Genomic DNA, 27,782 nt, shown 5'->3' on the forward strand with positions numbered 1-27,782 from the left:
ATAAGATTTTATAAGCATGTTCATAAGGACTGCATTATTTACAATAATTAAAAGGAGATTAATAAGTCCATATCTATCAATACGGAACTGGTTAAATAAATTCTCTAAAAAGGCTAGAAGAAATATTCTACAGACTGGAGGATGGAAGACAGTTGAAGGATCGTTTCAGAAAGCAGCGGCGTATGCACAGTGAGCACCATGACCCCCAACCCTCTTCCCTAAACAGCATTCCTAATGCTGAAAAGCCAGGCTCCAGCCCCTGGGAGAAGACTAAGCTAGTTAAAAGTCTCTAAAGGATAACATATTCCTAGATGATGCCAGCAGCTCCCAACAAATGGCTAAGCCAGATGAATCCTGCAGTAGAGTTGATAGTCAACAGGCTCCCCTACTTTCTCAATTTCCAATCAGCTTTCTAGTTTCTATTAAAAGCCAATAGCTAAGGGTGACAAGGCATCTGAATAAAACCTCTAAAACACTTAAGAGTCTAGAACCAAAGGGGCAAAAAAACAAAAACAAAAAACCTTGAAAAAATTTCAGAGAAAAAGTTAAATAAAACCTAATCTTTAGAGAATGAAATCGTATTCTGAAAAAAAATCAGGATACTATATGAAAATATAGAACTGTAGAAAGATATCTGAATATTAAAAATGACAGCAAAAATGTAAATGAAAGAGGAGTTTGTTTGTTTTTTTTTTAAGAACAAACTGATAAACCTTTACCCAGACTCAGAGACTGAGAGAACTCCTATAAAATCGAAGTGAAAGAGAAATAATCAACACCACAGAAATACAGAAGATTGTAAGAGAATGTTATGAAAAATTAGTGCCAACACATTGGACAGGATGGATAAATTCCTAGAAACATATAACCCTCCTGAAACTGAATCAAAAATAGAAAATCTGAACAGATTATCGGCAATGAAATTGAAGCAGCAGTCAAAAAACTCCCAAAATACAAAGTCCAGGACCAGATGGCTTCACAGATGAATTCTGCCAAACATTTCAAGGTATAATAATGCCTATTCTTCTCAAACTATTCCAAAAAAAATAAGCATAAGGAAAGCTTCCAAATTCATTCCATGAGGCCAGCATTCCCCAGGTACCAAAACCAGATTAGGACTACAAAAAAAGAACTAAAGGCCAATACGTCTGATGAACACAGATGTAAAAATCCTCAATGAAATATTAGCAAACCAAATCCAACAATACATTTAAAGAAATCAAACACCATGATCAAATGGGATTTATGCCTGGGATTTTGCAAGGGTGGTTCAATATTCACAAATAGAAGTGATACATCAACAGAGAAATGATCATATGGTTTTTATCCTTTAACTATATACAGAAAAAGCATTTGACAAAGCATGGCATCCATTCTTCATAAAAATCCTCAGGAAAGTAGGTTTAAAGGGAACACACCTCAACATAATAAAGGCCATATATGGAAAACCTACAGTTAACATCATACTCAATGATGAAAAACTGAGAGCTTTTCTCCTAACATCAGGAACAAGACAAGAATATACACTCCTAACACTTTTATTCAACATAGTACTAGAAGTCCTAGCCACAGTAATGAGACAAGAAATGAAAGGCATCCAAATAAGTAAGGAAGAAGTAAAACTTTCACTATTTTCAGATGTGATATTAAACACAGAAAACTCTGAAGATTCCACCAAAAAACTATCAGAACTGATAAATGAATTCAGTAGTCACAGGATACAAAAATCATACAGGAATTCACTGCATTTCTATAAACTAATAATAAAGTAGCAGAAAGTGAAAGAAAACAATCCCATTTACAATTTCAACAAAAATAACAGAATACCTAGGAATGAACTTAACCAAGAAGATCAAAGACCTATACTCTTAAAGCTATAAAACACTGATGAAAGAAATTGAAGATGACAAAAACAAATGGAAAGATATTCCATACTCATGGACTGGGAGAACAAATACCATTAAAATGTCCATACGATCCAAAGCAATCTACACATTTAATGCAATTCCCAATAAAACACAAACAGCATTTTTCACAGAACTAGACAATCCTAATTTGTATGGAACCACAAAAGACCAAGTAGCCAAAGCAATCTTGAAAAAGAAAACTGAAGATAGCACAGTCCCAGATTTCAACATATAAGAGGTAAATAAAATATATTATTTTAAAATTGAGGGAACAAAGCCAGTTAAATTTCACCAACGCAGGAGAAAAAAAAAAAAATCTCTTGCTGCTCTCTGCCTAACTCCCATAGGTTTTAATGGAGGTGCCTGTTTGATTCAAAAATTAACTTAGACATGCTCTCATTTTCAAAGCAATTTTAACCCCACATCCATCAAAACTAAAGACTATCAGCAGGCCTAGCCAATTCCAGAAGTCTGCTGACTGTAAAACTGAGGACTTAAGTAATAACCTTGAAGATAAACTCCTAATACATTTCCCCTATACTTCTTTTATAAACTTCTATTACTTTAGAAAGGAGTGGGAGTGGGGAGAGACAGACACTTTATCTCCCAGTAGAAACAAGTTATAAAGTCACATATACATTTAAAACTTACTTCCATGAACAAATCATTTTGTGTTAAGAGCAGAAAACAGTAAGATACATTTTATAGCAAGATAATTTCTCAGTGGCTCTAACACAGTCAAAAATAGCACAACTCCAAAAATACCTGTAACTTAAAAACCGAATAAACTTCCTAAAAATGCTAGCAGTACTAACTAGATGAGTATAATCATCTTTATGTTCCTTCCAACTATGCTACAAAGAAACAGTTCCAAACCAGGGCATAGAACCATTCATGACAACTTCTCCATTTAAGATTCATAACGAAGTGTTCACTGCTGACTATGTAGACCTGAATTTTAGAATATCCACCACTATCTAAAACCATGTGCCTTAGGCAGGAATCCAAGGAGTCATCAGCACGGGCTAGGAAGGTATCCAACCTTCCAATGTGATAGCCACATAAGCTGTAGCTTCCCTACCACCACCAGGGCCACCACTGCCTTCCCTGTCACTAGTGTCACAAGAAGACTTAATTGAGGGCTTACCACATTCCTGGTATTGCCCTGAACTCTGATGGCTCATTAATGAATAAAACCAGACCTTAAACTAGGGGAACTGAGAAGTATTGTAGGGCCAAGTGTACAAATCCGTTACTATCCACATCCCTCAGGAGGTCTGACTTTCCCTCACCATTCCTAACCTCAACTAGATCCTTCACCGTATTTGCCACATTTCAGTCTGTAAGGATTCATGTGGTCATTTCTTTGCAATTCCTTATGCTGTGAACCTGAATAGGACAAGGGTCCCATATCCATTATGTTCCCCACTATATTTCCAGTACCTAGCAAGGTGCCTAAAACACACCAGGAAATAAAACATTAAATAGATGGACAGAAGAATGGACATAGATTTAGTTCTCTAAGAACAAAGCAATTCTACCTCCCACAGGAAAGAATAAAGGCCATGCCTCTAAGTGGTACACCTTTATTTAATAACAAAATTAAGATTTTCTAAGATTTGAGAGAGAGCGCGCGCGCACACACGTGAGTGGGGGGGGCGCTGAGGAAGATGGAGAGAGAATCTGAAGCAGATACCCTGCTGATCAGGGAGCCTGATGCAGGGCTAGATCTCAAAAACCAGAGATCATGACCTGAGCCGAAACCAAGAGTCCAAGGCTTAACCAACTGAGCTACCCAGGCACCCAAAGTGGTTTTTATTTTTTCCTTATATGCCACAGGAAATTAAAATCATACCAAAAACGATAACTTGAGAAAAAAATACTCTAGAATTACTAAGTATTACTATTTAATTTGATGCATCTCTAATTTATAAATAAGTTCTAGGATTAATAGTTAACCTTAGAAAAAAGCAAAATAAAAGAATCCAAATTCACATGTTGAACAAATTAAAAAAAACATTCTTTGAAATCATGAGCTTGTTTCAGAAAAGTGCTTGGTCTCTAAGAAAAAGACAATTCCTTAACGCAGCTGATCATAATGTATTTGAGCCATAGCCTATCAGCAAGTATTTTTCATCATCTTGTGGATATTTTCAACTGCTCTTTTCACATTCGTGCAATTCTAAGCTCTTTTTAAAATCTGAAATTTTTAATAACCAAGAGAATGTTTTCAAGGAAATAACTAGACAAAAAAAAAATATTTTGAGCTTCAAAAACTGGGAGGCTCCAGACTATTTTGCATTGTTTCCTCTCCTCCAAGGTCCACCGAGGAAGCTAGGCTTCTACGTTATTTGGTAGAAAGGAAATTTGTATTTTGTTTTATGAACACTGTAAATTACCTAATTAAACTGATCCCCACACTTGATAGTCCATGCCACTAAATGCCCATTCAATACAGCTGATAAATTCTGTAGCCTTCCCAACTCTGAGATCTTGGCAAAGACCCTAAAACTTGTAGCCTAAAGGACAATTGTGACTTGCTAAATTTGGTTGGAGGTCAACTGTAAGCTGAATTGCTACTTTTACTGTTCAAGTTTAATTTCTACAGAATCAAAGTAGAAAATTCCTGGAGAAATCAAAGAATAAAGTTCAACAATCAGAGCTAATTCATCTGAGTACCATAAACTCGAAATACTAAACAATTTGTCCTTCGGGTTAAGAGTATTTAAAAAGTTAAGATTCAAAAATATCCAGGCAAACTTTATTCAATCATACATGTAACAGCATTTAACTGGTCATCCTAAAATGTCAGGAAAGTATAGCAGTTTCTCAAAAATTATACACAGAATTACCACAGGACCCACAATATACCCAAAAGATTAGGGAAAGGACTGGAACAGATAATTGCTCACCCACATTCACAGCAGCATTCATCACAATAGCCAAGAGGTGGAAGCAATCTAAGTGTCCAGTGACAGGTGAATAGAGAAAAAAAAAAAAGTGTGGCATCTACCTACAATGGATTATTATTCAGCCTTGAAAATTCTGACACTACAACATTAACAAACCTTAAACATATTATGCTAAGTGCAATTAGACACAAAGGACAGATATTATATGGTTCCATTTACAGGAGGTACCCAGAGTAGACAAATACATAGAAAATAGGATATTGGTTACTAGGAGCTGGAGAAGGGAGTGGGGAGTTCCCGTTTAAGGGGTACAGAGTTCCTGTTTGGGATGACAAAATAGTTCTAGAAATGGATAGTAGTAATGCTTGCACAACAATGTGAATGTACTTATAGCCACTGAATAGCATACTTAAAAATGGTTAAAAAAAATAATTTTATATCAGGTGTATTTTACAATAAAAAAAGTGAGAGCATCTGAAATATGGCTTTTACAGTTGTCAAAAAGCTTTTGTACTATCAAAGTCAAAGGGAACCTAATTATTCAAAATTTACCATGACCACATGTTGTGATTTTAAAAATTTTCAGATACTGCTTTTATGCTTGGTATTATATTTGAAACACAATGTATACTAGGAATCTGAATAGTCAGAAAAACTAAATTTATGAACATATTTTACAAACTAAATCTAACATAAAAATCTGTTGTGTGTTTAGTTAGCACTGCATTCCAAAGTAGCTAACAACTCAATTGTGTGGGGTTCCCCCTCCATTATCATTCTTTTAATGTGAGGAAAATATTGAGAATTGAACTATGTAAGAACATGGCAATAGCAAGAAAATAAATTTTGCCCTCAATCTTACTAACTCCTAGCAAATAATCAGTGAGTTCTCTAACGTGATCATATACCTATGTGTATGCATGTACGTGTGTACACATAAACATATATAAATTCATGGGCACCTGGGTGGCTCAGTCGGTTAAGCATCTGCCTTTAGCCCAGGTCATGATCCCAGGGTGCTGGGATGAAGTCCCGCATGGGGCTGCCTGCTCAGTGGGGAGGCTGCATCTCCCTCTGCCTGCTGTTCCCCCTGCTCTTACTCTGTGTCAAATAAAATCTTAAAAAACAAACAAAAACAAACCAAAAAAAAAAAAAACCTATAAATTTGTAATAATTACATAAATACAATGTTTTAGAAATTCAACAATGGTAGACAGATTCATATTTTACCTAACACTATTTTTAGAGATGAAAAAACTGAAAAGTACAAAGGTAAAGTTACTTGCCAAGTGTATGATAAAGCCACAACCAGAATCAAGAACTTCTATTCAAGGCAGGAAATGTAGTTAAAGTTATACATTTCATAAAACTCAATTCAGCCTCTAAAATTAAAGGCCACTGATTCTAGTTATGGTTCCTGTGAGCATTAAGGAAGTTAAATCTGAATTATGGCTTAATCCCTTCATTTTAAGAAGATTTACTAATTAAAACGAGACATCCAAAACATGGCAATTTAAGGAAAACAAATTATCAAGTCTATTTTAGGAAGTACTCACTTCTTTTAAAAATAAAGTTAAAAGTCACTGGATTTTTAATTCAGTGAAATTTCACAACTTCCCTCCAATAAGCCTTCATGCCCTGATAGACAGAACTGCCTCCTTCGGAGGAAAGAGAAGTAGCTAAAATTGTAATATGTCACACTACAGTTTGTAAACCATTGAAGTTAATGTAAAATTGTTTATTCCAAATTATTTACTTTATATTTGACATACTTACACTATTTTCTCTTACTCATATGCGTTATGTACTCACATGGACCTGGATGCCCTACAAACATAATAAAAGAACAATCCTACTTGCCGTGTATTTTACTTTATTTGGTGAAAAGTGTCAATCAAAATTTGTGAAAATTATGTAAGCTTGTTGGCCCTGCTTTATGAAATTCTTTAAATTAATCTTAGGTTGCTACACATTTTAGGTGCTGCAATAACCAAAAACTCTTAGCTGCAACCCTGATTTGGATTTGAACTTGACAGATTCTGAAAACTTTGTTTCAAGCAGTTTGGATCTGTAGAAGCAAAGGGCAGAGAAGTCCACATATTTTATAAGTCCAGTTCTAGACAGTAAAAAACCTCTAACAAGGATTTACCTTTTAATGATAAAATTCCTTAAATTTTAGATAAAAGGTATTTAAATGTTTTCCATTTTGATTATTTCACATTTGAAAATTATCTTCTAAACTTAATCAGATTAGGTATACATAATACTGACCTGTCATCTACCATATCCTCAGTTTCTCTTTAAAGAAAAGCTTTAGCAAAGTAAAAACATGTGGTTACTTTCCACTGTCACACTATAGGAAGACCGACTTAAAGATTGTTTTCACTACACAGAAGTTTCCTATTTGCTGGCTAATACAAGAACTCGAAGCGAGTGACCCAGTAGTTCCTCTTACTACAAGTGTTAAAATTGCATATGGTGGGAGACGGTGACTACATTTATCATGGTAAGCATAGCCTAATGTATTGAACTGTGCAATAACCAGGATGTACACCTGAAACTACTAACACTGTAGGTCAACCACATGTCAGTGAAAAAGCTTTAGAACTATTTCTTAAACTTGCTCACCTTCTAGTGGCTTAAGTCAGGTAAGTGAGGGGAAAATCCAACATTTCTAGGGGTCAATAGCACCCTATGAGATACTTATAGGACACCATGATCATCAGTATGGATTGTACAGAGTACCTGACGGCATCTTTTCTAACACTTCATTAATGAATTCTGGCAAGATTGGTATAATTGGGTGCCTACACGGGTTACAGCTGCCCTCTTTCTAGGAACTGGAAAGAATTTAGTCATCAAAGTTCTGATTACCACCAGACTTGTATTAAAAGGGACAAGGTTCCTAACCATTTCAAATTTCTCATCTGCACTTGCTAGCTCATTCTCTCCTTCACATATTCGTTAAACTGATTTCTACTACTCTTCTTGGTGAATACACAGAAATTACAAAAGCTCAGCTTTAGTCATGGAAAAAGGTAAGAAAGAGCTACAGAGTTCCAACTTGAAAAGATTAAATATACAGATGTATCTGTAAAAGCCACCAGTAGAAAAATTTAACAGGCACTGCACCATGTCATCCCTAAAAACAAACAAACAAACAAAACTGGCTGTATTCTCCTACTTGTTGATTCCAAACAAGTACTTCCCTCTGTCCTAAGGGAAGAGTGCGGGGAGCGGAGCGATGCTTTTGTTGAAACAACTTCTAGCTGCTCTGATTTACAGGTGTTAAGTCCTGCTTAAATAATACCTCCAAAACTGAAGGGCCCCCAGGGACAAGGATTCTGCTATTTAGCAAGTGTCATCTGATAAAGAGACCTTGGCAAAAGTCTGCACAGAGTTAAAACAACTGCTCCAGATAAATCTACTCAACTTGGCGGCAGTTAACTCCTGTTCTGAATATCAAATGTTCAATGCTGCCAGGGAGAAAACAAAAGAGCGATAAGTTTTAAAACTGTTACTGACCGGTTTTCCCCCCTCCCGTAGAACTAGGGGATGAGAAGAGGGTGGATTTTATAACCATTCTGTAATTAACGCAGAGATCTTTAAAATTTCAACTGGGTGGATTCAGAAATTACACCTACAATACTGGTTGCGTAAAACTCGTTCTCAGGGTTAGTACGCGAACATCGCTAGACTTTGAAATAAGTCAACAAAATTATCTTACAAATACTTAGCAAAGAGGTGAGGATATTCCTAATTCTATCCAGAACTCATCAACTACAATGCTAAGGCTGAAGCTTTCAGGGACAACACATCACGGATGTTAAAGCTAATTTTATATTATCAACTCCACAAGAGCCTAATAGCTAAGTTTGCAAATTAGAGCAGCCTTAAGTTAGCTTAATATCACAATGCCAACAGCTCAACTTCACAACCTAGTCTGCATAAAGCAACGACTTTGACAACGAAAACCTAATATTAACTAAGTCAGAATAACCCTTTCAACGCCTTCTGCTAATCAATAAGGCCACCGGGTAAATGAATCATTGTTCTATTGTGCAGCTGCAATCTTTCATATGGTTTCTGAATCCCTTTGATAGTCTTCCATGCTTGTCGAATTGACCACAAGGCACACTGTGAGATGGTCACATGGGCAGCTCGTGACTTCCACTGAGAATCAATCGGTAGTGGAAAACTAAAAGTTAAGATGCACACATCCAAGTACCGAGAAAGCACGCAGCTGATGACTTGGTAGGGAATGCATGCGGCACCAGCACGAAATCGTAGCACGCGGTGGGGAAGTGCAACAAACACCGCATCTTGCTACTTTTAACGATTAACTTCGCTGCAGCGCTAGAGAGCCAGGGGCCCCGGGGAAACCGAACTCGGGCTAGGAGCCCAGCGTCGCCACGCCACGACTCTGACCGACCTCGGCGACCCGCGGGAGAGGCCCGCGTACCCCCCACCAGGGGCGGACAGATCTTCCCCGCGCACCAGGCAGAGGGGAACACGCTCACACAGGAACCGGCCACGGAAACTGACCTACGCGGTCACCCGGGCTCCCAGAGCTCCCGGAGCTGGGGGGGGCGGGCCACGACGATGAAAAGGCCGGCAGCGACTCTAGCTGGCACTACCAGAGGACTTGCGGCCCTGAGGAAGGACGGTCTCCGGGATCCCGGCACCGGGGACGGGGCGGAGCGCGAGGCGGCCAGGCAAGACTCCGCGAGGAAGCGCTGGTCTGCGAGATGGCGCCGCCCCTCCGCACAGCTCGCCCCACGATTATTTGTGCCAGGTCCCTGCGTCACGTGACCGGCGCGCGGGCCTCGAGCCGAGCGCTTGGCGCCCCTGGGCCCCGCCCCCGCCCGGCACGCCCCGCCCCCGCACGCTCCTGTCCCGCCTGGACCACAGACGCTGGTCCCAGGCTTTGCCCACGGCTGCCGGGAGGCCAAAGTATGGTGCTCCTCCCACCACACCCCGACTGGCGAGAAGTGGACCTGACACTTAGGAGCGCTGGTGCGGAGGGGAAGCCCCCGCCCCCACAAGGCCGAAGCAAAGGCTTCGGGTTAATGCTCGGGATATTTGTTATTAACAAATACATCATCCAGCTGCCCAGACTTTTTTTTTTAAGATTTTATTTATTTATTTGACAGAGAGAGAGACAGCCAGCGAGAGAGGGAACACAAGCAGGGGGAGTGGGAGAGGAAATAGCAGGCTCCCAGCGGAGGAGCCTGATGCGGGACTCCGGTATCACGCCCTGAACCCAAGGCACACGCTTAACGACTGAGCCACCCAGGCAACCCTCCCAGACTTTTTCTTTTCTGCTTTGGTTGCTACTTTACCTGTGGGGACTTAATAGGCAGTGTAAATTAGCTACGCCCCTTCTTTTCATGTGTCAAAGGATGGTCTTAAAATGCCATTCAGGTGTAAGATAGGTACAGGGAAGGATGCTTAAAGAAGAGGATTTACGAAAGTTCCTTCACCTCCTCCCCCCCCATCAAATAATCTTTCATAAAGAGTCCACCTCTTCGGACTCGCACAACAGGTCTAACCAGAGAACATAATTACACAGTGTAAACCATGAAGTTTCAAACTCTAGTATAATTGCAACTTTAAAAAAGTATGCATAGCTAAAAAGATGAAATTATGAGTATATGAAAAACTTTCGGACTTTTTTGGTATTTTCCAATGTATTTAATGAACTTTTTTGCAATGAAAAACAAATAAGTATCATTTCTAAGGAACTGCAGTTTTTCTGTCAATTGAATTTTGGAAACACGTATTGAGAACCTATTATAGGCCGTTGGTCATTGCGCCTAATTTTAATAGTCACATGTGGATAGCAGCTACCATTATTGGTCAGTGCTGTTCAAGAACAACAAAAAAATTACTGTATTCCCCCAAGCACATCAAACTCTCTTTTGAGAAACGTTTGGCAAACATAGAACCTGGAAACAGTTAATAAATATTTTCTCCAAACTCTTTTCTCAGCTTACGAGAAGGTAGGTATTTTAATTTTGCAGATGGAGCACGTTACAGTAACTACGTCATCCCTATCTACAATGCACGTGAATAGGAAGAGAAGTGGAAGCTATCGATGTATGGAAACGGGCTTTGGGTGCAACTAAGCCTTTGCTCTGCCATACCCAGGCCTGCCCGACCCAACCGAAAAATCATTCCGTCCTTCAGACCATGATGCACTTCAGAATTGCCCATTGTCCGGGTCCTTCAGACCATGATGCACTTCAGAACTGCCCATTGTCCGGGTACAGACAAGATCCACCTAGTATTCTTTTGTTTGCTTGATTCGATAAACAGGAGCCCACGGCTTTCTGCCACTGTTCTCCTCCCCACATCCCAATGATTCCCTCCAGATTCGGGTACCTGATGTTTGTGTCTCCGCAGTTTTGTCTTAAGCCTGAAACACCCCGGAATGCACTTTGTGCATTGTATGTGTTAAAAACACTCCCCTGGTGCCAGTGTGACTTTGAAGTGCTATAGGAGCACAATAAAGGCTTGCTAAATCTTATGAAAAGGAGGATTTTATAGACTGAGACTTTGGGTAATTACTGCCTGGAATGCTGAAAAGTAGGTCAGATGTCATCAGGCAAATCCAGATAAATTGTTGAGTTGGGGGAAATTAACCATTCCCTATACCTACGTATTAAGCACTTTGTAGTTATTATTAACTCCAGGCCATAAACGCTATGAGGTGATTGGAGGTTTTTCTCTCTTAAAAACTGTCTGGATTTTTTTTTTTTTTTTTTTTTTTTGTCATTTGCGCCTCTACACCCAGTTTATTAAATAGCTAAAATAAATGAGCTGGCATATTTTCAGACATTAAATTCTTTTTAGCTAGACTTAATTCTGTGCCTGTCCCTCTGTTTCTAGGGGTGTGACCCACAGATGGCTAAGCAACTTAACCTTCTACCAGTGACTGATTTGGCTGGGTCCCCACACAAAAAGCTCAGGAAGGTCTCCTATACTTATGGTTTCCTGCTTGCAAGCAACAAGCACTGACATTAGCTAACTGAAGCAAATAGGGAATTGATTTCCATATCAAAGGAAGAGCTGAAAATCTGGCCTGGCCAGGGCAGGACTAGGGCACTTCCAGGGACTACAGCAGGAGCAGCTAGTCTATAGCTTTTCCAAGGAATATGAATCAGTTCTGATTATTTTTGTTTTCCTATACTATCTTCAGAAGAGGCAAAATTAAGAAAGAGGGAGAGACTGACTTTGAGCTCATAGGGCAGGGCACGCTGGCTGACAATCCGACAAGATTACCTCCAGGAGGAGAAGCAGCTTCCAGCCCCCCCCACACAGTTGGGTGCAGTGCTATCACCAGAAGAGCCAATGGTTGACGAGCAGCCACCATCACAGAAATGCCCATTACAGCCTCTTTTTTTGTCTTTCAATCAAGCCCTTCTCTTTCATAGCTTTTCCCATAAGGCTCCTTGAGTAATATTTCCAGCTCCACCTTTAGCTCTTAGCTCTATTCATCATGAATACACCCTGATTTTACATCCAGTGTGCCTGACAATTACACTACCCCTTCTTAGAAGTCTCAGAGAGTCGGCCCCACCCATAGCCCTGTTTTGAGAGCTTCCTTAAGCAACCTACTATTCTTGGCTTGGCAGGAGGCGCAGGGTCAGGGCCTAACTGGTAGCTTTCTAGCAGGCTTACCAAAGATCTGGTAGATACTCTCCGCCCAACAGAGAAGCTCTCTACTGAATAGCATTAAACTATCCAGATTCTCTCTGGCTCTATCTGACTGTGAAGTGTACAAAGTACAGTGTTTAGCCAGGGTAGATGCATAAAGGCATAGAAGTAAGTGAAGGCAGAGAACAAACAGAAATCATGGGATGGCAAGAAGGAGAGTAGTAAAAAGATGATCAGGAGTAGAAGCAGAAGTGGAGAGAGAATGATAGAGTGCCCAGAGTGTGGGAACCTGGGAGTAGGGAGCAAAGGGTGAGGCTCCCTGCGGAGAGGGGATTCAGTGGTGGCTGCCTTGTATCTCATCAAGCTTTCCAAGCAGCACAGATGTTTCTGCTTTTACCTCTCTATATTGTTGCAACAAATCCTTCTCTTTACCTGATGAAACCTAAGCATCGCTCTATTCCTTGAACCCAGAAAGAGCCTAATATATCACCACTACCCCCTTCCCTGCATTCTTCTCTCTGTTCTTAATCTCTAACAAACAACCCTGTCAATGCAACCTTTCTTTTCAATAGCCACATCTTCCTTTAGGGTCTCTACTGCTCCCTGCTCTTCTGAACCTTCTAAATCCATCTCTTTGCCAGATTCTCACTATCCTCCACTCTCTGTTCCTGAGTCACCTTTCAACACCAAGTCAAAGGCCCTACTCTCGATGAGTTGCCATAGCATGAGATATTGGTTCATTTACTAAAGTTACGAAGATCTCAGCACAGGGATTTGATGGACCAATCTTTGGGCCTGAACTGGATGTGTAGATCAAATCACAGACTTCTGGATCTCACATTTGGAAGAGCCATCAGAAATCATCTAGTCCAACCTCAAACCTAAGGCCACATCATCCTCAACCACTTTCTGAAGAGGTATTTCCCCAGCCTGGGGCTGGGAAATTCCTAAATTGGCTGATCACTGTTTCCCAGTGCAGCTCAAACAACTGCCCGCAGCCCACCAACAAGATTATGTTAGAAGTCTCTCCTGCAGAGGCAAACACTGGCTCCACCCAGCTCTCAGGTGTTGGTCCTCAAGACAGAGCCAGTTAATTTAATTCCCTTTTCACAGTCCATTCTTCTAAAAAGTTTAAAGACTTACGGGGATCAAATAAGATGACACGTAGCTTTTTATGAACTTTAAAATACACTACAGATGTACAGTATTAGATTCTCTCCACTACCGTAAACTCCTCTCATTCTTCTTCACATCCAAAGAAGGAAGATTCCTAGACTGGCAGATCACTGCTTTACCGTGCAGCTTGAGGGGGAGCAGAATACACCACTCCAGAATGTGCCACTTTGGCATGTGGATGTTTTCAAGCTGAAGACAATCGGGCTCCAGCCAATTCAGGAAGAGATTTTTACTGCTGCCTTAACTGCCTAAAAGAATTTAGATCAGGGGCCTGTACCAGGAAGAGAGCTAGTACTACAGATAACTTTTTATATCAGGAAAGACTTATCTGCATAGCATGGCAAACATTTGCTCTTTTCATCTTCTTGATTGTCTTCCTCCCCTTTGAAGCCCCAGGCCTCCTTCCCCATCTCCTTAACTCAGGTTGGCATATAACCCTGAATTCCCTGACTGCAGGTGAGTCTCATAGCTCTATGGGGCTCCGGTAGGTATAAAATTTGTTTTTCTCCTATTAATATGTTTTATGTCAATTTAATCATTAGACCAGCCAAAGAACCTAGAAGGGAGGAAGGTAAAAGTTTTCCACCCCTATAAGCTCAAACCACTCCCTCCCCCAACCCCAACATGCTTACTGTTAGAAGTACTTCTTGAGGCAAATGCTGCCTCCACACTACTCACACCTGTTAGGTTTAATTATCCTTTCACAGACAGGCCATTTTTCTAAAAATTTAAAGACAACTAGCATGAACTGCCTTGATTTTCTTTTCCAGGCTTACATTCCCCGATGCTCCAGCCTGTCCTCATGGTTCAACTGGTCATGGCATTGTGATACACAGTTTGTACTTTTCTCTTTTAAAATTTAGTACCTAGAATGAAGCAAATCACATCTGCTTCTATGAAGCTAAAAAAGAGTAGAGAAATCTTAGCTAAATCCTGTTACATGGCCTTTCCCCCATCCTTATTCTCTCTGCTCTCTACCGCCCTCTAGTAGTAGCTAGTGTTTTCTCAACTAACAGAATTGGAGAGAAAAGATACTGCAGAAGGGAGTGGGGGCGATGGAGTACAGAAAAAATGTGATACATTTATATACAAATTCTTGGCCTCCTGAAGTTTACAATCCAATTTTGGAGGCAAAGTATACAATGAAAACTAACAACAACAACAAAAAAGCCACAGTAATACCCCCAAGGATTTGGGTAGAGTAGATCAGTGAAGACTAGAATAAAGAAGACATTTGGAAGTGGTGGCATTAACACTCAGCCTCAGCTTTATATAGGAAACACCAGAAAGTGGGAAATGAGCACATTCTGCATAGTAGGTTTGAAATATCCAGCAAGAAACTGAACATGTGGGAGCTTCTTTTGGACCAGAGCTTAGGGCTAGAAGTGGACTTATGAATCACCCACAGATATCCATGACGTGGCATGGGATTACCCGCGGAAAGAAGATTGGGATAAGGACACGTAAAGACTTACCAGAGCAGAGAATGTGTCATTCATCGTGGATTAACTCATTCACTAGTCAGTAAATACACGTTAACTTCATAAATGACATGATTTTGTGAGTGAATACATGCTCTAGGCCGAGAAAGAAAAGATGTCTCTGACAACAGCCTTGCCTTTAAGAGTTTAACAACCTAGTCATGCAGATAAGACACTCTTAAGACCTGTAAATCAGCAGGTATATCACGAGATGGAGAATAAGAATAGTAAGAGGGGCGCCTGGGTGGCACAGCGGTTAAGCGTCTGCCTTCGGCTCAGGTGTGATCCCGGGCTCAGGGCGTGATCCCGGCGTAATGGGATCAAGCCCCACATCAGGCTCCTCCTCTATGAGCCTGCTTCTTCCTCTCCCACTCCCCCTGCTTGTGTTCCCTCTCTCGCTGGCTGTCTCTGTCAAATAAATAAATAAAATCTTAAAAAAAAAAAAAAAGAATAGTAAGAAAAGTTTAGATAGAAAGAGGAATAGGAGGAGGAAAATTTTGTTTTCCTGCTAGGACTATCAGTGAATGCTTTAAGAGATGGCTTTTGAAGTTAAGTCATTAAGATGACTAGAATTTTTTTTTTTTTAAGATGGCTAGGATTTGAACCTGTGGAAACGGCAGGGAGGGAATGGCCTGTTAAGCAGATGAGATCGTCTGAGCAAAACTAGGGGTGGCATACAAGTTAGTGTAGGGCCTTGGATGTAGGAGGTCATGCTGCAAGTGGGTGAGGTTAAACACGGAGAGGTTTCTCGGCTCTGCCTAACAGTCTCCTGTTGTCTGCTGGCTGCTCTGAGCTGAAGCTGGAGGGAAAGGGCGGGGAAGGAGCCTTGGAGATGCTCAAGTATGGGTGACAGGTGGATGGCTGAAAGCTCGGAGGTGAGGCCTAGGCTAAAGATACCAACCTGTGCTCATCTGTGGAGAGGCCACTTGAAGCCACGGAGCTTGCAGGAGAAGGCCTAGGAAGCAAGAAGAACAGAGTGAGAATAAAAGTATCCAGGGCTGAACTATGGAAAACAGTGTGGAGGTCCCTTAAAAAGTTAAAAATTGAGCTACCCTATGACCCAGCCATTGCACTACTGGGTGTTTACCCCAAAGATACAGACGTAGTAAAGAGAAGGGCCATATGCACCCCAATGTTCATAGCTGCATTGTCCACAATAGCCAAATCATGGAAGGAGCCGAGATGCCCTTCAACAGATGACTGGATTAAGAAGCTGTGGTCCATATATACAATGGAATATTACTCAGCTATCAGAAAGAACGAATTCTCAACATTTGCTGCAACATGGACGGCACTGGAGGAGATAATGCTAAGTGAAATAAGTCAAGCAGAGAAAGACAATTATCATATGATTTCTCTCATCTATGGAACATAAGAACTAGGATGATCGGTAGGGGAAGAAAGGGATAAAGAAAAGGGGGGTAATCAGAAGGGGGAATGAAACATGAGAGACTATGGACTATGAGAAACAAACTGAAGACTTCAGAGGGGAGGGGGTGGGGGAAGGGGATAGACTGGTGATGGGTAGTAAGGAGGGCACGTATTGCATGGTGCACTGGGTGTTAGACGCAACTAATGAAGCATCAAACTTTACATCGGAATCTGGGGATTACTGTATGGTGATTAACATAATATAATAAAATAAAATTAAAAAAAATAAATAAAATAAAAAAATAAATTACATGGAAAAAAAAAAAGTATCCAGGGCTGAGCTTTGTGTCTGGCCCTTCCTCACATCCCTTACCCACCTGCACACCTGCACTCTCAACAGATGATTTCACCTCCTTTGCTACCAGGGAAGTCAAAGCCATTGGATGAGAGCCCCCTAGACTTCTTTCCGCTGAGGCAACATGTTTACATGCACCCAACCCATTTCTTACATTTCCTTTTCTGCTAACGTGTCTAAGGCCAGAGCCTGCACCCATGTTCGTGGCCCTTCCTTCTCCCTTCCTCAGCACCCGCGTTCTCCCGGACCCACGTGCCCTCACAGTGTACCCGCCACACTGGGGCTTCTCCAGCCTGCGCCATCTTTCGCAAACCCACCTGCCAGACGGTAGTACCGTTTCTCTCTTTCCTCCTTCACAGTTAAAATTAAACTCCTTGACAGAGTGGTCTATACTGACGCTCTCCATTTCCTCGCACCTTCTCCTCTACTCTCGGCACTCTGGCTTCTGCTCGCTCTACTCCACTGAACAGGCTCCCACTGGAGACACCAAAGACCCCCGATTGCAAAATCCAATGGACCCTTACTGCCCCTAACTTTATTTGATCTTTGGTAGCATTTGACACCAGTGACCCTTTCCCTCCTCCTGAGAATGCTCTCTTCCCTTAGTTTCCCTGAGCTCCTTATCCTTGGCCTTTCCCTTTAAGGTTCAGTCCTGCCCTAAACTCTCCTTCTCCTCAGACCCCTCTTGGGTGAGGTTGTGTGTTGCCATGGCTTACTAACCTTCTGTATGCTCATGCTCAAACCTGTAACGGGTGTCCCAACATCACTCCTGGGCTTCTGACTCACACACCAATTCATCAGCCTCAGTACAACTAAAAGGGCAGTTTCTCCTTCCCCACCCCTTGCCCTAAAGCCTGCTCCCCCCACCTTAGAGTCATTCATTCTCAAGTGACAAACACTTTTGTCTCTCTCCGTCCATTCTCCCCTTCCTACCTTGTCCTCTCCCCAACACACCTGACTCCAACCTATACTTTGTAGTCAAAGGATATTTCCAAATTTTAAATCTGATCAAATAATTCTCTTACTTGGAAATTCTGCTCTGCCTTTTAATGGCTTTGGGGTGTAGTCCAAACTCCTTAGCATCATAAAGCCCTGCCATGTCCTGATTCATGTCTCATTACCACCATGGTATTTTACACTTCAGCAGTTATGAACAACTCTCAGTTCCCTGTATTGACACAGTCTCTGACGCTTTCAGACCTTTGCCCATGTGTTTTTGTGCTTTGAACTCTTTCCCAGCTACCTCATCCTGCTGAAGCTTATTCTTCATGCAGTCTGAGGCTAGAAATCACTTCTCTCTAACGGCGTTTCCTGACTCCTATGGCTGGATTATGTGCCTCTCCTTTAGGCTTTTTGATTTACTGGGTACTTACACCCCTGACAACATTTATCACACTGTGCTACAAAGACCGCTTTATTTATCTATGTCTTTCATCAGACTAGAAGTACGCTGAAGGCAGGGAATGCCTTGTTTACCAGTTTATTCCCTTTATCTAACACAGTGGATAACACACATTAGGAAATGAATAAATATTTGTTGAATCAATTAAATGAACTGGACTTGAAAGTGTGTCTAAGATGTTTTATGCAAGATGGGAGGCAGTATAATGACATGGAATATACACAAAATTTAGAGTCAGAAAACCAGACTGAATCCCAGCCCTCTGCCACTTAACCAGGTGCTGACCATGAACAGTTCATGTAACTTCCCTGCATAGAGAGCCCACCACATGCCAGGCACTGTACTAGTTGCTGGCAATGCAAGGATAAAGAAAAGCAGGGTCACTGCCATCAAGAAAGCAAAGTCCAAAACACTGTGTGGTAGGAGGGAGGGGGAAGTAAAGAGCATTCCAAGTAGACAGAGTAACAAGTGACAGGGCTGCAGGGAAGCAATCCCGTGCCTCACTGTGTGAAGTGAAAGTGGTTCAGTGAAGCTAGGTCTAAGGTGCTGACCATGCAGCTGGAGAGAGTCAGGATGAGGAGATAAGACTGGAGAGACAAATGAAAGCCACATCATGAAGGTCCTTGACATTTGTGTCATAGAGTTTGAGATTCATCCTCAAAACCAGGGAGTTACAACGTAAAAGGAGAGTCTCAGTATTAGATGTCTATCACAGAAAGAGAGAAGTCTGGTGGTGAGGTGGAAAAAGGGTCAAAGGACAGTGATGTTTGAGGCAAGAATACCAGTTAAGAGGCTGCTGCTGTGGTCCAGTCAAGAGATCATGATGGCCTGAACTTTGGGAAGAACTTCAAGGATGGAGAAAAGGAGCAGTGAACTGACTGAGGGGAGATTTAGGCTACAGAATGGGAAGAGCAGGGTGACTGACTGCATGGACAGCTGAGGGACAAGGAGAGTGCAGATGGCACATGCCTGGCACAGGCAGTTGGCATACAGAGGCACCCTTTCTAGACAGGCAATTCAGAAGATGGGAAGGCTCTGGAACACAGGACCGACACGATCCAAGTGATGCTGTAAGGGCAGAGTTCTGTCAGCAGAAAGGAGGATGGGTGGAGGAAGCATCTGGAGTCAGGAAGACATGTTAAGAAGTTGCTTCCATAGTCTGGGGTGAGATGAGAGGGCCTGCACTAAGGTTAGCAGTGGGGGTGGAAGGGAAGGGGGCGTCACAATAGGCAGGGCTTGGCAGTTACGATGCACACCCCCACAGCACCTCCTACTGAGCAGAGAAGGGCACGGAAGGGACTGAGCGCATGGACAGTCCAGAACAAACAATCTGGGATTTGGAGCCATGGAAAGAACAAAAACAGGTGGGTAGAGTGAAAGAAACTATGGGAGGGGGACTGATCTGATCGTCTCTGAAAGCCAAGCAGAAGAACTGAGACTTGATGCAGGAGGAAAAGATAAAACTTTAAAATATTCCTAAACAAAGTAGCATTTAAGGAATAATAGCAAATCTAGAATGTGGAAAAGTGGAAACAGGACTTGAGTGAGGAAAGAAAGGATGGAGGCCGCAAGGAGACTGCCTTGTGGTGATGATTCCAATAACCCTCTGAGAAAGCGGATATGACTGAGGAAGGATTTAATGTACTTGACTCCTTTACTGTGAGGTGTAAAGGAAAGGAAGCAACTGACTACAGCCACAGAACACATTTTCATTCACTTGTTTACATATTTACCTCCATCAGACTATGGGCTTTTTGAAATCAGAAACCATGTCTTATTTATTTTTCTATCTTTATTGAGCCCAGATTATGGCACAGATCCAGGCTTGCCAAATATTCTGAAATGACCAACTCAATGAATAAATAACGTGGAAGGGTGGGGTGCAGTAGTCCCCACTTATCTGTAGGGGATACATTCCAAAAACCCCAGTGGATGCCTGAAACCACAGATAGCACCCAACCCTATATATACTATGTTTTTTCCTGTACGTGCATACCCACGATAAGTTTAACTTATAAATTCGGCACATGAAGAGATGAATGATAATAACTAATGGTAAGATAGAATAATTACAATATACTTTACTAAAAGTTATGCGCATGTGGCCTCTCTTAAAATACCTTACTGCATTGTACTCACCTTTCTTCTTGTGATGATATAACATGATGAAATGTCTATGTGGTGAGGTGAAGTGAGGTGACTGATACAGGCACTGTGAGCTAGCATTAGGCTACTGAAGTACTGACCTTCTGAGGATATGTCAGAAGAAGGATCGTCTGCTTCTGCACTTTAGCTGACTGCGGGTAAATGAATTCATGGAAAGCAAAATCACGGGTAAGGGGGACTACTGTATACATGAAAACAAAATAGTTTGGGGAAGGTTTTGAATTTGGCTGTGAAATTTCAAGTTTAAGATGACATCTAAAATATTCACTTACACAAGTTATAAACAATATAGATAAATGTCTTACAGATACTTACAGAAAGAGGAAGTGCTCAAAAGCTCAACTGAGAGAAGAACCGTGGAGGGAGGCACATGAGGGAGTCACCAGTAGTCCACCACACTGGCTTTCAACAGCTGGGAGCACAGGATAAGCACAGAGAATAAGGGAGGGATTCATTATTACTAATGTGCCAAGATGGTTTGTGTTTTGTTTCTTAAATATTTTAAGAATTTTAAACATTTTCCTAAGAAAAAATGTTCAGAAACAGATATTACTATCAGTCAATATTACATGGGCAGAATTCACCTGTGTTACAGTGTATTCTAAAGCACTTTGTGCTGGTCTGGGTCCTGGTGAGGCAGACCCCAAAATGAGTCTCAGAGAGCCATAAAACTGATACAAATCTGACCCTAAGTGAATGGGGAAACGGAAGGAAGGACAGAGGAAAGTCGTGTGGCAATAATTCCATGGAAAGTTCAGCGAGGCCTTGGGGCGGGGGGAATCCCTGGAGCCCAAGTTCCCCATCAGAGGACTCTTCTCACCTAAGAACAGGCCAGTTTGAGTGACTGCCTTGTGCTTTGCTGAAAGCAGCCCATGGGAAGCACGGCCTCAGTGCCAATGGTATAGTGGATCTCAGAGCACAGTAGCTAAGGCCTTCAGTCAATTATTCTCCCTGCTCTCCAAGATCTAAGAGGCACTTTCTCATGGTAGCCACATAAGATTCTCAAAATGTAACGTACATACAAATCACCCAGGAATCTTACTAAAATGCAGGTTCATTCAATAGGTCTGGGTGGGACCTAAGTTTCTGTACTTCTAACAAGTTCTCAGAAAATGTGATGCTGTTGGTCTACAGACCTCGCTTTGAGTGGCAAGGTCCTAGAGAATGTTTGGAAGAGCCCTATACAAACCATATTTGTATGTTTACGGAGAACCCTTCACAGGCTTAATTCCTTGCCCAATGTGGCAGCCATCTGTTGTGTATACTTTCAGGTTAGGGTTTTTTTTTTTTTTTTCCATTCACATAATTCATTCTCCTTGCCTCTAGTATCACAGCTGTCAATCTCATCTTGTCACCCTGCTTGCAAAACCTGCTAATGATCTTCTCTACATTATCTCTATATCTATATGCATTCATTTCTGGTACCAAGGGAGGGCTTTGACCCTCTGTGACCTCAATAACACCTCTTCTCCCCTCCAATTATTTGGTTCAGACAGTTTATGTTTCTTAATCTTTAGCAACAAATTTCAAGCAAATTTCTCCTACAACCCTATTGCACTCTAAAGTCCATCCTACATAGAAGCTCTGGTGCAGCCAGTCATCCCATCTCTTCTATGAGAGTCCTGTGGGATCTGGCCACATGCATCTCCTCTAGGTTACCTGAAGCCTTCTGCGGTTATCACCCTAATACCATGTACCTGTCCACCTATTGCTAAACTCATCTGTTCTCTTCTTTCATTCCAATCGCTGACCTCTTTGTATATCTTAATTCTATACACAGTGTTTATTGTGTAAAATAACAGTTCTCACACTTTTTTTTAAAGCCATGGAATTCTTTCATCAAAGAAAACTTAAATAAATTAGCTTGGTCTCCCTGGAAAAGTGGAATACAGAGAGGTCACCAGCAACACACCTTGTGTATTAAGGTGCTGAAGCATTATCATGAAATCTTTGGGGAGCAAGTGAAGAATTTTGAGGAAGAAAAAGAATGATCAGACTCTAACATTGTGAATGAGTACTCTGGCAGATGTGAGGATAACTTGAAGAGGGTCCAGATGGAATTAGAAAGACAAGGAAGGAGGATATGAACATTAAGGGGTATAGGAATCAGGGTCATCAGAATTTGCTGTTTGGCTGTGAAGCAGTGAAAGAGAGAGGGCATGTCTCTCAGATCTCATGCTTGGGCAATTATTGATGCAGGAGTGCAGGGGTTGCCAATTCCTGAACTGAGGAAGATAAGAGGGGCAAGAGGTTTAGGGAGAAAGATACTGAGTTCAGATTTAAACACACTGAGTTGGAGGGAGACATCCAGTAACCAACAATTTGGGTAAATTGATGTGGAAATCAGAAGAGTCTGGCTTAGAGACCCCTCTAGTATCCAAGTCTGTGTTACTGTTTGCAGACCATTCTCAGCCTCTGCTTAGGCAACTGCTCAAAATTCATATAAAGTAAAATCTTTTCATCTGAATTGTCTATGAAGTTTTCCTTTGTTCCAATGTGTTGTACAAAATATAGGTTGTCTGCTACACTTGTCACGTCAGTAACTAGTTCTTTCCTTCTCTTCCAAAGTACTCTTTGCATATCTAAGTCTGGGGTTCTCTGTATTGGACACATGCTTAAACATTCAGAGCAACAAGGAGGTTTTTGTTCTGTTCCTTTTGGTACAAAGAATCATTTCTGATCAGAATCTGCGCTCAAAAGAAAAATTAAAGGCTCTAGCTAAGAAGAAATAGGAATTACAGTTGACCCTTGAACATGGGGGTTAGGGACACAGCCCCTGCACCGTCGAAAATCTACATTTAATTTTTGACTCCCCCAAAACTTAACTACTAATAGCCTACTGTTGACTGGAAGCCCTAGTGATAACATAAAGTCAATAAATATGTATTTTGTATATGCATTATATACTATATTCTTACAATAAAGTAAGCTAGAGAAAAGAAAACACTAAGAAAATCATGAGAAAAAAACATTTACATTACTGTACTGGATCAAAAAAAGCCTGTGCGTTAAGTGGACCCCTGCAGTTCAAACACGTGCTGTTCAAGGGTCAACTGTTGTAGAAAATCATGGGTGTAATCTGTAGAAGGTAAAATAAACTGGGTTTCTGTGATATTTGGTGAGAAAAGAGGTACTATGTATAATAAACAGGATATAGTGTGCTTTGTTTAGGTTGTGCTATGCATTGTTTTCGGTTATATTTTTGTAGTTTTCAAATTTGGGCTTAAAGTCTTTGAGGGGTCACCAGGAGGGAAGGAGTGTTGCTGGGTAATTGGGACTTCAGGCTCATCACTACTATTTTGGCCACAACGACCTAACTTGTTTTACATAAGCTTTCATTGAAGAAAGGATTCTATGGCCTTTTTTTTTTTTTAACTGTGACAACCACTATTTTATGCAATAGAAACTGTAAGAAATATGAAAGTCAATAAAGGAAGAGTTCAGAGCAAAGAAAGAAAGCTGTTCAACAGTAGATGGACCTCTATGGGGCCCCTGGGTGGCTCAGTTGGTTAGGCATCTGCCTTCGGGTCGCATGGGGCTCCCTGCTCAGTGGGGAACCTGCTTCTCCCTCTGCCCTCCCCCTGCTTGTGCTCTCTCTGACAAATAAATAAAATATTAAAAAAAAAAAAAAACAGTAGATGGACCTCTAGGTAGTATTAGGATGCTAACTGCAGAGTTTCAGGCAACCTGGAGATGCATGGTGGCCAAACCCCTTAGCACTTCCAGGCAAATTCCTCACCTAGTAGACAAATACCATGATAAACTGGCTACGCCATGGACTTTGGGGCCCAACTTGGTTGGAAGGAGGGGTTGAAACTGTTTTAGCTCAAGATGAAGAAAAACACACTGTCCAAACCAAATAATTGGAGGAAATGGGATTAATATCACAGAGGGCTAAAGCCCTCCAAGCCCTCTCTTGAAACCAAAATGAATGCCCATGTGCAGATTTCTGGAGACAATCAGAAAGGTGTTACACAAGCCATGTGACAAGAGGAGATTAACCGCTATGATGTCAGAGGCAATGAACTTCGTGGACTTCCTTAAATGGGCCACAATTTTTCTGCCAGTATTTTTCTCACCATCCGGAACAACTACCCTCCCCTTCTTCAATTAGCTAACCTTTACCTGTTCTTTTATAACTCAGTTCAAGCATTCTCTGTAACAAGAAGCCCAGTAAAATTTGGATGGACAGCCTTTCTTTGTGCTAACACAACAGGACACAATTCTAGTTCATTATAATCTTGATCTGTTGTTGCTCCACACCTTAGCTCCTTCAAGGCAATGCATGATGTCTGAAAACGCATCTCCAAAGCTTAGCACAAAAACCTAATCCATGTCTGTTGAATTAATAAATCCACAAGGCTTACTAGGATCCCCTCAAAGTAATTTGGGCAGAATTCTTTACAGGTATTTAAACAGTGCACCTTTAAGTGCACTCTAAGTTTTACAGGGGAATTAAAATATGCCCATGGTTAAGGAAGACGAAAGATGCAAGCTTTTGAGTTTTTGTTTGCGTGTGTGTGTGTGTGTGTGTGAAGAAAGTGAGGCAAGAGGAGACAAAATGTTGAATAGGAGATTAAGTGGCTTGATTAAGGCATCCATATAATTCACAAACAGTGTATTGGAATATATGTGTTAGGGGGTCGGGTGAAGAATAACTGCCGCAAACTAAATCAAATTTTCTGGATAATGAAACGACTCTTGTCATTGTTTTGTCTTGTACAAAAGTTGCTTTCAGGCAAAATGTCCAAGAACGCTAAAACAAAACAAAACAAACAAACCAAACCAAAACAAAAACCCCTCAAAGCTATCACAATACAACAGCGAGTGGGTAAGTCTCGCACGCTTTCAAAACGCCGCCTGCTCGCGCCTGCTGTCTTGTTTTTGGTAAATCAAACCCATCCTTGCTCAGATTAGACAAAATCCCTTAAAACACGTTTTAAAAAAGCCCCAAACCAAAAAACCGTGCCTTGAAATGCAAAGACGAGTCTGGGCTGTGGACTGCGGCCGAGCTCCTCCCTGGGACATGGCGGTAAACCCAACTCCACAACGCGTCCCGGGGTCTCCGGGGGTACCGCCGCCGCAGTGGGCGAGCTGAAGCCCCCAACCCCGGAGTTTCCAGGACACGTAGCCCAGAAAGCCTCCCGCCGTCTCTCTCGCGGGAAGGCTTACACGGGCGCCGCCAAGAGGCGGACAGAGCGCCGGCGCGAGACCAGGGCAGGGAACCCCGGGTGCCTAGAGCCCCTCTCATCACCTGGCCCGCAACCCGGAAGCAGATGCGGGCTGCGCGGTGCGGCCCGGGTTGCGGTTCCGGGTCGCACCGCGCCGCAGCCGGTACTCTGCTTGCCGCCACAGCGCCCCGCCCCCACGCTCCGGACCTGGGCAGGCGGCGGCCGCTCGGCCGCTCCCGGGGCCACATGGCTGAGGGGGACGCAGGGAGCGACCAGAGGCAGGTGAGGGCCCGGCGGGGGGCGGACCTCCAGGCTGGGCTCGGCCTCGCCTCGGCGCCCCGGGCCTCCTCCGCTGAGGGGCCTTCTGCCCGGGACCACCCCCGTTCCCGCCGGCACCGTCCGGGCCGCCAGGCGCCCCGTTTGCTGAACTGCGTTCCATTTTATCTGCGCTTGTTCGCCGATCGCCCTCCGGCCGGCTTCTCCCGAGCCTTCGGCAAGCTCGGCCTGCCTCGGACGGTGTCTTAGTCAACCATCAACCATCAGCACGCGACCGGGCAGCACTGCGCCGGAGACAAGTCCGGGTTCTGCTTTCTGCCCGGTCGCCGCTAGGTCACCTTGGACAAGCTACTTATCCCCGGTTTCTGCCTTTGCAAAATGGGCAATAATAACACAGACCCTGGAATTCCTTGAGGGCCCCGTAGACCTTACTCCTCTTGATTCTGAGCTTTCCCCAGTGCGTGGCTCACGTGGGTGCTCTTAAAGCTTTTCTACTGGGCTGTGAGGACAAAATGAGATGATACAAAGTTGCATACTTTGCTTGCCATTTTCACCTTTAGATACTATTATTTTCCTTTTTTAACCCCAAACCAAAAGAATGATTTCTGAAATGTTTTTAGGGTTTGATTGCCAAAAGCAACAACAACAACAACAACAAAAAACTACCCAGCCCTGCGCCCCAGTCCAAACCAAAGTGATGGAGGTACAGAGTGGGAATATAGGGCTAGTATGCAGCAACGCTACTGGGCAGTGGGAGTGAGGATTACCTGTTAGAAAAGGTGAAGCAGAATATGTTTATCCTTCCACTTATAAGTCTTGCTATAGGATATGGGAGGGCATATATATTTGGTTCAGTGGCGGCCAAAAGCACGGTGATGGTGTAGCAAAGCTGGTAACAGTTGTTGCAGTAGTATCTGGCAACCACCCATAGAGTAGAACACCGTGACCTGCTGCTAAAACCGTTTGGCAGTGTTCTTCCAGGGATCCTTCATCCAGGCTAGTGATGTTAAATGCAAATACTTTATAAAGGAAGGGAGGAAAATTCAGGCTATTAGGGCATGTACCTTCATTGACTTGTCCTCCCATCAACTTCTTTCAGAATGAGGAAATTGAAGCAATGGCAGCTATCTATGGCGAGGAATGGTGTGTCATTGATGACTGTGCCAAAATATTTTGTATTAGAATTAGCGACGATATAGATGACCCCAAGTGGACACTCTGCTTGCAGGTATTTTTTTTTTCCCCTTCTCTATAGCCATTTTCCAGTTACAACATTGACTCCATGTGATTGACTAATACTCTATTCCTCTAAATGACTATTGTGTGATTTCTAAATTGTCTTTTTTGTTGTTGGCTTTTGTTAACGGTTGATTGTCTAAACATATGGGTAATTAAACCTCTGATCACTCCCAAGACATGCTTCAATTGATAGTCTCAATCTTTCCTATCACAGTTATTTTAATTAAGTATTCTTAATGTACCAGTGACAGGCTTGAGTTTCTCTTCCTTTCATTGTCCTGTTCATTTAATAGGAGAAGGTCTAAATCTGGAAAGATGGCTAACATTTAAGAGGAAGAATAGGTTAGGAATTTAAAAGGCTTCATAAAGTAGTTACTTATTTCTTTATTAACGGAGAATCAGTTGTGGTTAAGATAAGTGACAAGAAAAGTGTGACTTTCTGTATTAATGCTTATTCTTTGATGCCTGCATATACTTTCAACAAAAAAGTTTCTGTCAGTTTTTGTTTTTATCATAATACTGATTTGAGAACAAATGTGTATGGGTTTCTATAAAGTATTAGCTATTTAATGTGTTTAACAGTACTTAATAAGATTTTGGGGAGTATTTCCTCAGAAAAATACTGGGAATGTGCTCTAATGCCACTCTCTTCATTTGAGGGTAGATA

The 27,782-nt window shown here is 42.0% G+C and overlaps 2 protein-coding genes across 12 annotated transcripts in view; one reads left to right on the forward strand and one right to left on the reverse strand.

Annotated features, from left to right (window-relative positions):
• Positions 1-20,843, reverse strand: part of OSBPL1A (oxysterol binding protein like 1A) — a 241,083-nt gene extending 220,240 nt beyond the window's left edge. For 2 of the 9 annotated variants that reach the window (XM_034643246.1, XM_034643239.1), the window contains exons 1-2: positions 20,745-20,832; positions 16,037-16,090 (exon numbers count right to left, since the gene is read on the reverse strand). In XM_034643246.1, coding sequence (XP_034499137.1) covers positions 16,037-16,046 — 10 coding nt within the window. In that variant the 5' untranslated portion in view covers positions 16,047-16,090; positions 20,745-20,832. Of the gene's footprint in view, positions 1-9,364; positions 9,601-16,036; positions 16,091-20,744 lie in introns of those variants that run through there. The other 7 variants (XM_019796540.2, XM_034643247.1, XM_034643242.1 and 4 more) reach the window with 5 other exon arrangements.
• A 4,877-nt stretch (positions 20,844-25,720) lies between these two features.
• IMPACT (impact RWD domain protein) overlaps positions 25,721-27,782 on the forward strand; it is a 30,395-nt gene continuing 28,333 nt past the window's right edge. The window contains exons 1-2 of one of the 3 annotated variants that reach the window (XM_034643252.1): positions 25,721-25,882; positions 26,976-27,104. In XM_034643252.1, coding sequence (XP_034499143.1) covers positions 25,847-25,882; positions 26,976-27,104 — 165 coding nt within the window. In that variant the 5' untranslated portion in view covers positions 25,721-25,846. The remainder of the gene's footprint in view (positions 25,883-26,975; positions 27,105-27,782) is intronic. The other 2 variants (XM_034643251.1, XM_034643253.1) reach the window with 2 other exon arrangements.

This window comes from Ailuropoda melanoleuca, chromosome 14, assembly GCF_002007445.2.
Source record: "Ailuropoda melanoleuca isolate Jingjing chromosome 14, ASM200744v2, whole genome shotgun sequence".
Taxonomy (NCBI): domain Eukaryota; kingdom Metazoa; phylum Chordata; class Mammalia; order Carnivora; family Ursidae; genus Ailuropoda; species Ailuropoda melanoleuca.